The sequence below is a fragment of the Melanostigma gelatinosum genome, assembly GCF_949748355.1.
Source record: "Melanostigma gelatinosum genome assembly, chromosome: 19".
Lineage (NCBI taxonomy): Eukaryota > Metazoa > Chordata > Actinopteri > Perciformes > Zoarcidae > Melanostigma > Melanostigma gelatinosum.
Genome location: NC_136652.1, coordinates 12,845,482 through 12,857,140, shown reverse-complemented (window position 1 = coordinate 12,857,140; position 11,659 = coordinate 12,845,482). Strand labels below are relative to the sequence as shown.

The following is an 11,659-nucleotide window of genomic DNA, read 5'->3' as shown; positions in this document are numbered from 1 at the left end:
CCTCATGTCTTGTATGTCAGAGTGCAGTGGTTCTATTCTTTGTTTTTAATCAATCCACACATCCCCCACCTCTTCACTCTCTTCCATGTTCATATATAGATTGACTAACAGAGCACCTATAGAGCACCTATACCTTCATGTTACTGCAGCCGTGCACACGGACGGAAACAATGCTGCCGAGCACATTTCCTCTCCTTACTTGCGCATCTGATTCCCTCCGGTCATTTGACCGTTTCGCTCCCTGTTTCTCCTCCAGATCCGTGACTAGAAAGATAGCCCGTGTGTTATTTATAGGCCCGGATGTATAGTCGGTATAGGTTTGGCTCTGCACTCTGCTCGTGTGTGTGTGGGTGCACATACAGTGCCTATCAGCCGTCCGCTCTGTGCCTTCAACAAGACATAAATCATTGTCATCGGTGGTTATGTAGTAACTAAAATCAATACTGCCGATCATGTAGATACGATGCACGGTGGATGCGCTGCGAGAATATGATTGCATGGGTGTGACGCACTCGTCTTCTTCTCTCTGCAGGAGGAATAGGAAGTGGCGCCTCTGCGAAAAAGTAGATAAAGGCAGCAAAGCAAGGACGCTGTGTGTGAGATAAGTGCCTCTGTGAACAGACCGTCGTGGCAGTTGGTGCCAACCGCATACAGTCAATGCACGTTGTTTGAATGATGTCTTTCCGTGTACGTCGTGTGCTGTACAATACAAAGGCACTTTGCCTTTCACCTTATCAAGAACCGTGTGTGTGTAACGCATGCAGTCTTTGTCAGCTTACTGTATCATTCCAGGTTCCAAGAATACCCATGTAGAAGGCTGTCAATGTGAAGTACATCTCAGTACCTCTGTGTATATAAACCTTTTAAAATGACTTATTGAAGAGTGCTCCCAAATGATTCTATAACATTCAAGGACATGTGGGTTTGAGTGACTCGGAAACATTTTCTCATTGCTGCGTTATATTAAAATGTGCTACAAAAATCGTTTCATTAACAGTCCAGTGTATATGACTGAATGCAGACCCTTGTGCATTGAGTTATAAGTGCCTGCCAGTTTTTAAATGGATAATTGCTTTTTCTTTTCTCCCAACAGAGCAAGCTGGTGATGGAGGGCTTCCGCAGCTTAAAGGAGGGTGAGCAGGTGGAGTTCACCTATAAGAAGTCCTCCAAGGGCCTGGAGTCCCTGCGGGTGACCGGACCTGGTGGGGGACCCTGCGCAGGCAGCGAGAGGAGACCCAAAGGGAAGGTCCCGCTCCAGAAACGCAAACCAAAGGGAGACCGGTGAGTATGATGGGATGTAAGAAACATGGGAATAAAAGACGTGAAGGCCTTTTTAAAAAGGACAGAGACAAATGCCGCGTCAGCTGCAACCGTGACATGAATAAATAAGAGGGCGAAGAAGGAAAAATGCTTTTGTGTCTGCAGGAATGTAACGATTCATATGCACCAGTCTCGGCTTTATCTAACAAAAGCTGAAAGTATGTGAGCATTGGCTGCTGGCTTTCAGAAAAGCAGGAGTGTTATAGTCCATAGTAGGAGACATATGTTATATATGTACATCTCACTGCAGTGAGCTGTTTCTGAGTGGGCTGAGATTATAGATTAAATCTATTCAATCTGCCCGAGTACATGTCTGTTGCTATGGTTATTGTGCACAGTAATAAGGACTTGAATAGGGCACTTTGCCTGCCGATGCCGCTGTTTGAAATCAATTTGCCAGCCTTTACATTAGAGACATCATTAGCACAGGGATGGATTGGCCTTATATGCATCTCAACGTGCCAGTAGCTCCATCAATTGTTTTGCACTCAGCATAATTCTAAAGCGTGCTTTGCTAACGTCTGTCACAGGGAGCCATACGGAGCTCCTTAAACAGGAAGTTTTGCATGTCCTCCTGTTGACATAGAACAATGTATCTTATAGGATGTCATCACATGACCACATTTACAGTAAAGTCCAGCTGTTTATGTTGCTGCATCACAGCTGCCTCAGCGGAACGACCGTGTGATGTCCCGCCTTTTTAAGGTGTGAAGAGAAAAAAGCTTTTGTCACAAAGGAGGAAACCGAATCTGGGGAGAGAAGAAGGCTCCCCCGCTTGTTTTACACAGCTGAATAATTCAGTTAATTTGGGATGATTGATCCAGTGTTCGGTCAAGTGTCTTTCTACTAAGGTGGCAGCAAGACAGTGTTGGATTCAGAGATGGCAAGTAGGTGTCTCTGTGATGTCATCTGTGTCTTTCTGAGCGCGCTCAGTGCAAGCGGCTCCGGTGGCAGTTACGACGCTCCGACCCCTGCTGGTCACTCTGTTATAGAACCAACCATTGTTTGGTGCTTTCTTTCCTCCAGTGTTCTGTGGGTTTCAGGTGTTCGATGTAAGAATCGGATTGAAATATTCAGCAAACATGCTGGTTTACTGTGTCCATGCTTGTTTTTGATGATTGACTGTCAAACTGGATGAAATAAAACAATTAAAAGCATAACAGTGAACCATTGTTTCATGATCAGCTTTCAGTTTCCAGGGAAAGACGACATGCTTTAGTTTGGCGACATCCTTCAATTAAAATCACCGCACACAGTGAAGTGTTTCAGTGCTATGAAAAAAAACCAGCGAATGAGTCCGCTGTTCTAGATTCTGTGACCTGAGAAGTGCGACGCATTGTGCTGCAGAACAAAACAAACTGAAAAGTGACACCCAAGCCTCGAATACAAACATCTGACGCCTGAAAAGCAAAAGCTGTCCTTTTGATTTACGATGGTGCCAAAACAGTTTGTGGCATCCTAGCGGGCTGAAGTCTTGGCCACCACTGCCGTTTCTCTTTGTGTTCTTTTCTCTTTCAGCACCCAATTGCTTCTTGTCAAATTTGATCACACAGTGTAGTTTGGCATGCCACAGACTTCTCCTCACAAGCCATATCATGTGGCATACTGCCATCTAGTGCTGGATCCTAGTTGGAGCAAGTACTTCAACTCCAGTGTTTTTCACTGTTTTTCCTCTTTTTTAGAGTAGGGTCATGCATTGATCTTAGTTATTGTATTATTGTTATCATGTAAAGCTATAAACTCTTTCTTCTGTTTCATGACACAAAGGAATAATGTGATCAGGGTTTCTACTTTGTGTTGCTCTTGAGTACGTTTGTCATCATCCTGCATGTCCTGTCTCTCCTCCTCTGCAGCTGTTATAACTGTGGAGGTCTGGATCACCATGCCAAGGAGTGTGACCTGCCCCCCCAGCCAAAGAAATGCCACTACTGCCAGAGCATCACGCACATGGTGGCTCAGTGTCCCCACAAGGCGCTGGCGCCCGCCAACGGCTCTCAGGACCAACAAGCGTCGTCTACCTCGGCCCTCAGCCCGGGGAGCGGGCCCTTCCTCTGCCCCCCGGAGGAGGAGGAGGAGCGCTCCGGCTCGTCTCCCCTCGAGGGCTCCTCCTCCTCCCCCGAGGAGCCACACCCACACCGCGGCCCCCGCATCCAGAGGTGGAGGAAATCTTGAATACGGCCCCGTAGAGGTGAACCTTTCACCGTTAACCCCTGACCCTCATGTCTCCCCTCAATCAAGGATACCTGAAGCCCCCCCCCCCCCTCGCCCCACCACCCCCCCTCAGCTACCTCACGCCTGTGAAAAAAAATGGGAGGTCTTGATTTCTGTACTTTTATTTTTATTTTTCTAACAGCGCAGCTATGGCAACGATCAACGGGGTACGGACGTGCGTGAATGTGTGTGACTTGCAGTCATCGGGTGCAGCTATGGCAACCACTGCTGGAATAGTGACTGCAGGGACTCTGACTGTTGTTCTTGTTTCAATCAGTGCAGCTCAAGAGTGAAACAACGTGCTATGAATCTTGTTTTTCCTGTTTTTGTTTCTCTCTCTCTCTCTCCTTGGACCTAAACGTTGGCCATTTTGAATGCTTTTTTTCCCCCCCTTTCAGATGTTGTCGATTTAAAGCCACACATTTCTGTCCCGTAGGCCGAATCATTCCCAAAAATCATGTTGCATCCTTTTGGCACACACGGTAGCTCATCTTAAGAAGGATTAGAAGAAGACTTTTAAGAGCTCAAGACCCTCTCAGCGATAACACAGACCCGTAAGGATTGTTAGCTCGGCTCATGAAGATCTTTAGGGAAAGTTTGTGTGTTTTTTTTTTTTAAAAGACGGTGAGCTGCTAAACACATCCTCGTCATCTTGAAACACTCGCTACAAACCTCTCTCTTACATGAAACAGACCGGACCAACTGATTGTCACAGAGTGAGCGATGTGTGTTTGTGCGTGCGCGTGCAGGACTCGGAGAGGAAACGAGAAGGTGTGTGTTTGCATGCTCAGAAAGAAAGCACAATGGTCTCACCGGCCTCTTCTCCAGTCGTGAGTGAACGCTACCAACGTTTGGGTTTATTAGACGTCGACCAGCTTAGATAACACATTGTATAATCCCGCTAGATCATAGTTTATATCCCGGGTAATGGATCCATCATTAGACTTCCATTTTGGTTGTTGCCGAATTAAATGAAAATAACATTACAGCTTATAAATCATAGTATAAGTAATTAATATATATATATGTAAAGTCACAGGATATAATTGAAATTCTATTAACTTTAAGTCATGCATACATGAGGAACTAGCTCTGACACAGCCCTGTGTGTTGCATGGGATACTTTGTTGTTGTGTGGAAACGTGTAGCTCTCTCTCTCTATTTCACGGTTTTCATCTACATTTTACTACACGCCTTGAAAGAGTCCGCCACCACCTCTGACCCGGCACAAAGGCACGCCTTGTTTGATGACACGTGCAGATCATTAGTGTCACCACAGCTGCTCGACTTACTTAATTACCTCGCGAATGTCACATGACGCCGAGCCGTTTGCTCTCCCGGCTGTGATGCCGTTCGATCGAACCACCTGTTCTTTTTCAACATCTGTGCCTATACCAGTTGTTAGTTGGCACCAGCCAGGTGATGCTGCCTCCTCGTTAGTGTGAGAGGCCGTCGCTGCTGCTGGTTCAGACTCACTGGAGAGAGAGAGAGAGGGGGAGAGAGGGGGAGAGAGAGAGAGAGAGAGAGCGCTGCTTTTGGTATAACTTGAATCCCAAGCATGGCTTTAGTGGCTCTTATTTGTGACCTAATGACTCTTCTCTGACCATATTGAATGTGAAAAGAGCTTATCTGAAGTCGACTCCTCACCAAGTTCATGTCGGGTGGCTTCAGAGTTATATCCTAATGTTCTGACAAATCAAAATAACTTTGTATGATGAAATCAAACTCTCTTGTGTGTTTCTATGAAGCTCGAAGTAGACAACCAACTTTTCTTTGGTATATTTCTATGCCAAATAGTTTGGCTTTATTTCTTTTGAAGGCATTTAAAGCAAAGACTCGCTGAAGTGCTCGCAATCCTCGACCTTTCACAATAAGAGGGGAGTTATTGCTGAAAGCGCAGCACTGCGGTTGTTAATGGTTTTCTTTTTTAATGTACAGCTTTTTGAATGTTTGCGTGCGTTTAAAAAAAAAAGAATCAAATCAAATCTCAAACAATGCAGACGGGAAAAAATGACATGAAAAAAAAGTGAATGACCAAAACCACATTAGGAGCACAGCCCATGCTCGTATCTCTACGGGAAACATCTTTTTTGTATGATGTATTTGTACATTTTTACACACAATTCCTCTCAGGATGATGAACTGTTCTCAGGGAATTAACCAAAAAAAAAAAAGTGTCTTTTATTCTTTTGGGAATCATCCACTGACTGACTCAAAAAAACACTCTTGTTAAAGCAATGGCGAAGAGACGTATGTAACCGATTCATGTCCTGATATTAGCAACTACCTCTTGTGTTGTACATAGTTGTTCACTTCTTTTTGTTTTGTATATGTTTGACGAGCTTGTATGAATAACTGTAGGTCTCTATTTTCCTGAGGTGTTGTGTGAGAAGTTCCCTCGTGTTGCCACAGACTCCCTGGTCTTCCTTCCCAGATTTAATAAGTAACTTTTTTTCTTTTACTGCTAAGCTTTTTGTTTTTTTTTTGTTGACAGCAAAAGCCTACCTCATATGAGCTGTTCATCCACACACTCCTTACCTCCTTAGTCGTTAAATTGCCACTTGTCGCACTAGAGTCGCCCCGCATTGTCACCGGATCAGCGCTGCAATGGCTCGTCACTCGTGACTCCAAATATACGTCTCGCAATCAAAGCCCCTTCGGAGGTTTTACAGTTATCAGAATGGCCGTGCTCGTCTCAAACACACAGGGTGACGTTTCTCTGCCGGCTCTGTGTTATATACTGTCAGTGTACACTCATCACTTATCTGCAGACAGCCAGTGAGGTAACCTCAGTTTGTTGGGCTAGCTAGATGTGTTGAATATGAAATATTTAACATTTCCATGTGAACACAGTTTGAAAAGATGTGGATTGTTGTTTCTTAGTTTGTAAGTATTTTATCTGAACCGTTTTAGGAACCACTTCATGTGATGGACTTGAGGTGGAGAGGAAGAGGATTGTACTTCGCACACGGAGTGCCTCTCTGATCCAAGTAGATACTTCCTGTCTTTGGGCTCCATGGCGATGGCCTCTGCCAGCCATTTTTACAGCCTCAGATAATCAGGAGTTGTGTGGTTTGGAGATGACGCCCCTTTTTGTTACAAACTACATTTATAGTTTAGAGCGGCATGAAATCAGTCGATTTTGTACGAATGGTGACATTGCAGAGACGTCATTCTTAAAAAAAAAAAGTTCCAGGAGATGAATATTGTTATTAAAGGTGCTTTTTAAAAACGAACTCATGAGCTCAAAGATTGATTTTGCATATGGCTGCGGTCCTATAGGTCATGTTGTAGTGGGCCTACATATGGAACTGAATGCTTGTTTATGCCAGTTATGAACAAAATACACAGCCGCGGTAAAATATAGTGATATTGTTATTGTTAGTAGCTTTATCTTCTCCTCCAGTCAATGTAACTACTGATTGAGCTCTTGTTAATTGTCCTGCTCAGTATTCAACACAGCCAAGACACCCTCAAGAGAATAACCTCCTCATGGTAGGAATAATAAAACTCTTATTGTAAAGGTTTGTCACGGCTACACGCAGGACAACACATTGTTGTGAAGATAACATAACATTGACAAACATCAACTTGAATGTACCAGTTCTATCTCAGCAGAAGGTCCAAACAAGAACGCTCGAGAGTCGAGAGTGCGGTCACACGTTTTCTGGACCCCGATCCTATAATGACGACATTCTAGCTTCTTCCACTCGCGTGCATTTTCTGCCCCGCAGCTGTGTTGATGAAGAACATGTGGTATGAAGAGGGATACAGCTGCTACGTGGAGCTATGCAGTGTTCAAAGGCATTATAGAGATTATATCACTCACATGACACCATGTTGACAAAGATTGTGATATTTATTTCGAAACCGGGATAAAAAAAAAAAAAGCATTCTTTGTTGTGTTATCTTTTATTTCATGAACTGGACTTGTGTTGAGTTCAAAGGGTAATTCAGGTTGTTTAGTCACATGATTTCGTTTGGCTGAATCGGTCGTCTCTGTCCTGCATTAATTACAGATATGTCTGAGCTAGCCCCCCCCCCCCCCCCCCCTCACTCACTCTTGACCTCCTTTTGGGCTTATGGGACATGTTCTCCATCAAAGGCCGCTAAAAACATAGACCTTGAATAAACAACGACATGAGATCATTTTTCAATGACAGATAAAGGGAGCCACGAGACATACAGTTGAGAGGCTGTTTTTTATAACGGCGTTGTTTCCTGCATATTCAATATTATGGCAGTATGGGACGCACAGATTGGCTTTAGAGAGCCTTTTTGCGTTTTTATGTTACCTGAAGGCCACTGTAGTTCTCCGACATGCTTGTAAGGGACTGGGGCTGTTAGATATCAGTCTCACTTTGGTCCGTTAAAATATTCTGCTGCTGCCAGCTTTAGCCTTACCTCAGCTTAACTTAGCACAGAGACTGAAAGCTCACTCTGTTTTGAATTTTCAAGATAATCCATTTGAATTTGACAGGGTTTTATTGGCTTTTTCTTAAACCTGAGGGGAGCATTTAAACACTTTTTAAACTCACTGGGTTTTTAGGTTTTCATTGGAGAATGAATGCCTCCTTATTCAGTTAGAACAATACCTCATAGTATAATTGAAGGAAACATTTCTAAACTCTAGTCTAAATTCTTCAGCAGCTCGGCGGATCAATGGCTAAAATAAAACCATGCACCCTGGGCCAAAGACGACCCCAAAACCCCCCAGAAATCATATGAAAATCACATTTAGGCCATATTTAAGACAACATGAATTATCCTTAACAATGCATCATCAGCCTTTGGAGACAGACAGGATGTACTGTGCCATGGTCCCCGACGGGAAACCTCAGCAGCCAGCCTCGCTGCTCCCTCGTGTGATTGTGAGGGGCGTTGCCTTTGTCAGCTGCTCTGTGCTCTGCCTTGTTACTGGAGAAACAATGTAAGATCAGTTGTGTTTATTTTATTTTTTAATGAACTGAACTGTTATGTCAGATTCACACATGTACATGAAATCATGCTGAAACATCAGACCTCAAAAGGACCTATCAATCCAACCAAGGCAGTTTAAAGTGCAGATGCCTCCTTGTGTTGAGGAATAATCTCACATGTTCACGTTTGCTTGTGTTTTTACTCTCTGCATCGTGGCCAGAGCGAGTCTTCTGTGCTCTCCTTCTCTGGAGTATGTCGAGAGCCAAGCACTGATTGCGTTTGATTGGGGGAAGATGTAAGAAGTGTACTGCCTTTTTCTTTTTCTGACTTCTGTGAATCTTGGATTGGATTTTTAAATATGTCTTCAATGTTTTACTTGATTGGAAAATAAACCTATTACATTGGCATTAAAGTATGTATAATGTCCTACTAGAGATTGCAGTGGTATATTGTTCTCTATGGTGAATCAGATTGTAAGTTTCACTTTTATAGACATTGGGCTCCTGGAATTCGTCAAGATGGTAATTCATGAAACATTAAGTCATGATGTTATTGCTGTTTTGTTTCCCAAATGTCTACAATGGAGGCTGCAAGTGCAGTTAGCATGCATTATTCAGAATGTCCACAATTAAGGAAACACATTTTCTTTAAAGTCACCCAACCTTAAGTAAGTGCAACACTAAATCAACTATGTTGATAACCTGCAAACGTTTGCTGGCCTTAGCTTCTCAAATGTGAGCATTTGCAAAATGTCTCTGTTTTATGTCACTGAAAACAGAAATATCTTTGGATTTTTGGACTATTGATATGACCGAACAAGCTATTATTTAAAATGTATTGTTGGCCTTTATCTGGACAGCGTGTGAAAGATAAACTGACAGACACACATCTCCTTGTGAGGATCATTTCCTTTTTTTTTTGCATTTTACAAAAGAAACCATTGATTTATTACCAAAAATAATCAATAGATTTGTTTGAAATGAAAATAATTGTTCAATTCAGCCCTTAAAAATGCAATTCATCACTTAAACTGAAGTGAGCTGCTGCATTATACTGCTTGTTTTTCTTAAAGTCCTTTCTGAAGCCAGTTCAATAACAGACACAGTAAGATGCATCAATCACAGCACCCATCTGTCGCTGCAACTCAAAGTAAGCGATGACAACTCAAAGTTGAAATCGATTTCTTGACTCACTTTTCCTTCTTCTCCACTAGGGGGCAACCTAGTGCCACTATATAATCCCCCCCCCCCCCCCCCCCCCCCAGGCCCGTGAAGGACGCAGCTAGTGCAGATTAATCACTTCAACACATCTGACTCACCAAAGAAGATGGTGTTTCTTCACAGCCCTCTCTATTTGCCTGCTCCTCTTTAATGGCCCAGCGCCTTGCGTTTTATAACCGGCTGGCTATAATCTTGGGGGGGGGGGGGGCTCTATTAAATGAACGCTATTTGTTTACAGTTTCCCTTTGTTACCCACCATCATCTTCCTATACAGCTCTCCTTTATATACAATCTCTGGAGATGATTTTTGTCAAGGTCAGCTGTTTTTACGGCATGTGATATTGGAGGTATCACGGGGAGGGGGTGAGGAGGAGAAGACAGGGGAGAAAGGATAGAGAGAGATCTAAAGGATAATGTTGCTGGGCCTTGGATGCAAACAATGCAGTGTGTGTTTTCAGGATGTCAGAGGCGGTAACACAGACTGAGGAGAGGAGAGGAGAGGAGTACATTTCTTCTTCGTCTTTCTCGTCCCATTGCTCATTCCCAAACTGCATGTTGACCTTTGTAGTACCGCCTCCAGGCTGTATGCGTTAACCTTTCCAGTGAGATAGAGGGGGCCCCTGCACTGGGAATACAAGATAAATCACAACTGCTGCCTGTTAACGCGACAGACAGAAATACACACTAGCATGCTGATGGCACCGCTAAAACCTCTGTCCTTTCTCACAAAACCCTCCTCGTCCTCCAAAAAAAACACACACACACACATGCACGCAGATGGCCAATGCGGCCATAAAGACGTACTCAGCATCAGCATCACTGGGTTGTTGCATGTACAAGTACCACCCTGAATTATTCATCCTTCATTAAAATGCACTCTAATGATAGCCAGGAGCATGTTTTGGGGTATACTTTTTTGGAGCAAAACACAAGGGGGTCTTTAGAAGTCATTTGTGGTCAATTTTGTATGATCAACCATACTCCAGAGAAAGAAAAAATCCCATTTACTTTCTTTGCATTGGGAATTCATGTTGAAAGAGATCAAAGGGGACAGACAAAGAGATGAGAGAATCGACATCTTCTCGTCTCCATTTGGCTCCCTGTGAGAGGAGGGAAATGACTTTAAAGCTGCTGCCTTGATGAAAGAAAAGGGCGTTATGCCTGATGTACCAGAGGTGGAATCAACAGAATGGATGACTCAAAGGCAGAGAGAACATTTGTTTGAGAGAGAACCTAATGGGGGATTTTGGTGAGGAAAGAGAGTGCTATTTGACAGCAGTGAGCAACACAGTGATTCCCCTGTCAGGAGATGTGACTGGTTCAACACTGTTATTTCCGGTGTGTACATAAAAAAAAGAAAAAAAAATGCAGCAGATGTCATGAGATAGCGAGCTCATTTGCAGGAACAGTCTGGGGATTTTCATCAGAGGAGCATCAAGATGTCTGTCGAAGGACATGATTTACTGTCATATTCAGCCACAACCTTGTATTTCACGGGACAAGTGCAGAATGTGTCGTGAAAACGAAATCGCCTGTAAACGTCCCATTAGTTTCTCTCACCTCTACTCTAAGAGAAAGCCCAGCACTGTCATTCTTTTTCATGACAGAGCTGTCAAAGCATCGAGCTCACCATCCTAGTTACGCATCAAGCAAATAGAAATGAAAACATTGTTGTCGGGGGAAAAGACTCATGGGGTAACGGAGACGCCAGGAGCAGGGGCAAATCACTTTGCAAGCTGTGCTTCTCCATTTTGCAGCTGCCTCCCACCACTACACATCTGCCACTGGGAAAAAAAAACAACATCCAGATAGAAAACAGCATCCAAACAAATTGCTAAGTGACACAAAATATCACTTCTTCCAATTGATATTCATTTGCAGTCGAAACAGGGTTTGTCCCCCATGGGCACAAGTGTGTGTGTGTGTGTGTGTGTGTGTGTGTGTGTGTGTATATAAACCCACATACAGGTGGCAAATGGTGGAGACTG

The 11,659-nt window shown here is 43.6% G+C and overlaps 1 protein-coding gene across 1 annotated transcript; it reads left to right on the top strand.

Annotated features, from left to right (window-relative positions):
• Window positions 1-489: 489 nt before the first annotated feature.
• On the top strand, window positions 490-3,492 carry lin28b (lin-28 homolog B (C. elegans); the record flags this gene model as incomplete). The annotated part of the gene is made up of 3 exons (XM_079291169.1): window positions 490-501; window positions 1,094-1,281; window positions 3,174-3,492. The coding sequence occupies 3 exons, from the start codon at window positions 490-492 to the stop codon at window positions 3,490-3,492; spliced, it is 519 nt and encodes a 172-aa protein (XP_079147295.1).
• Window positions 3,493-11,659: the final 8,167 nt, after the last annotated feature.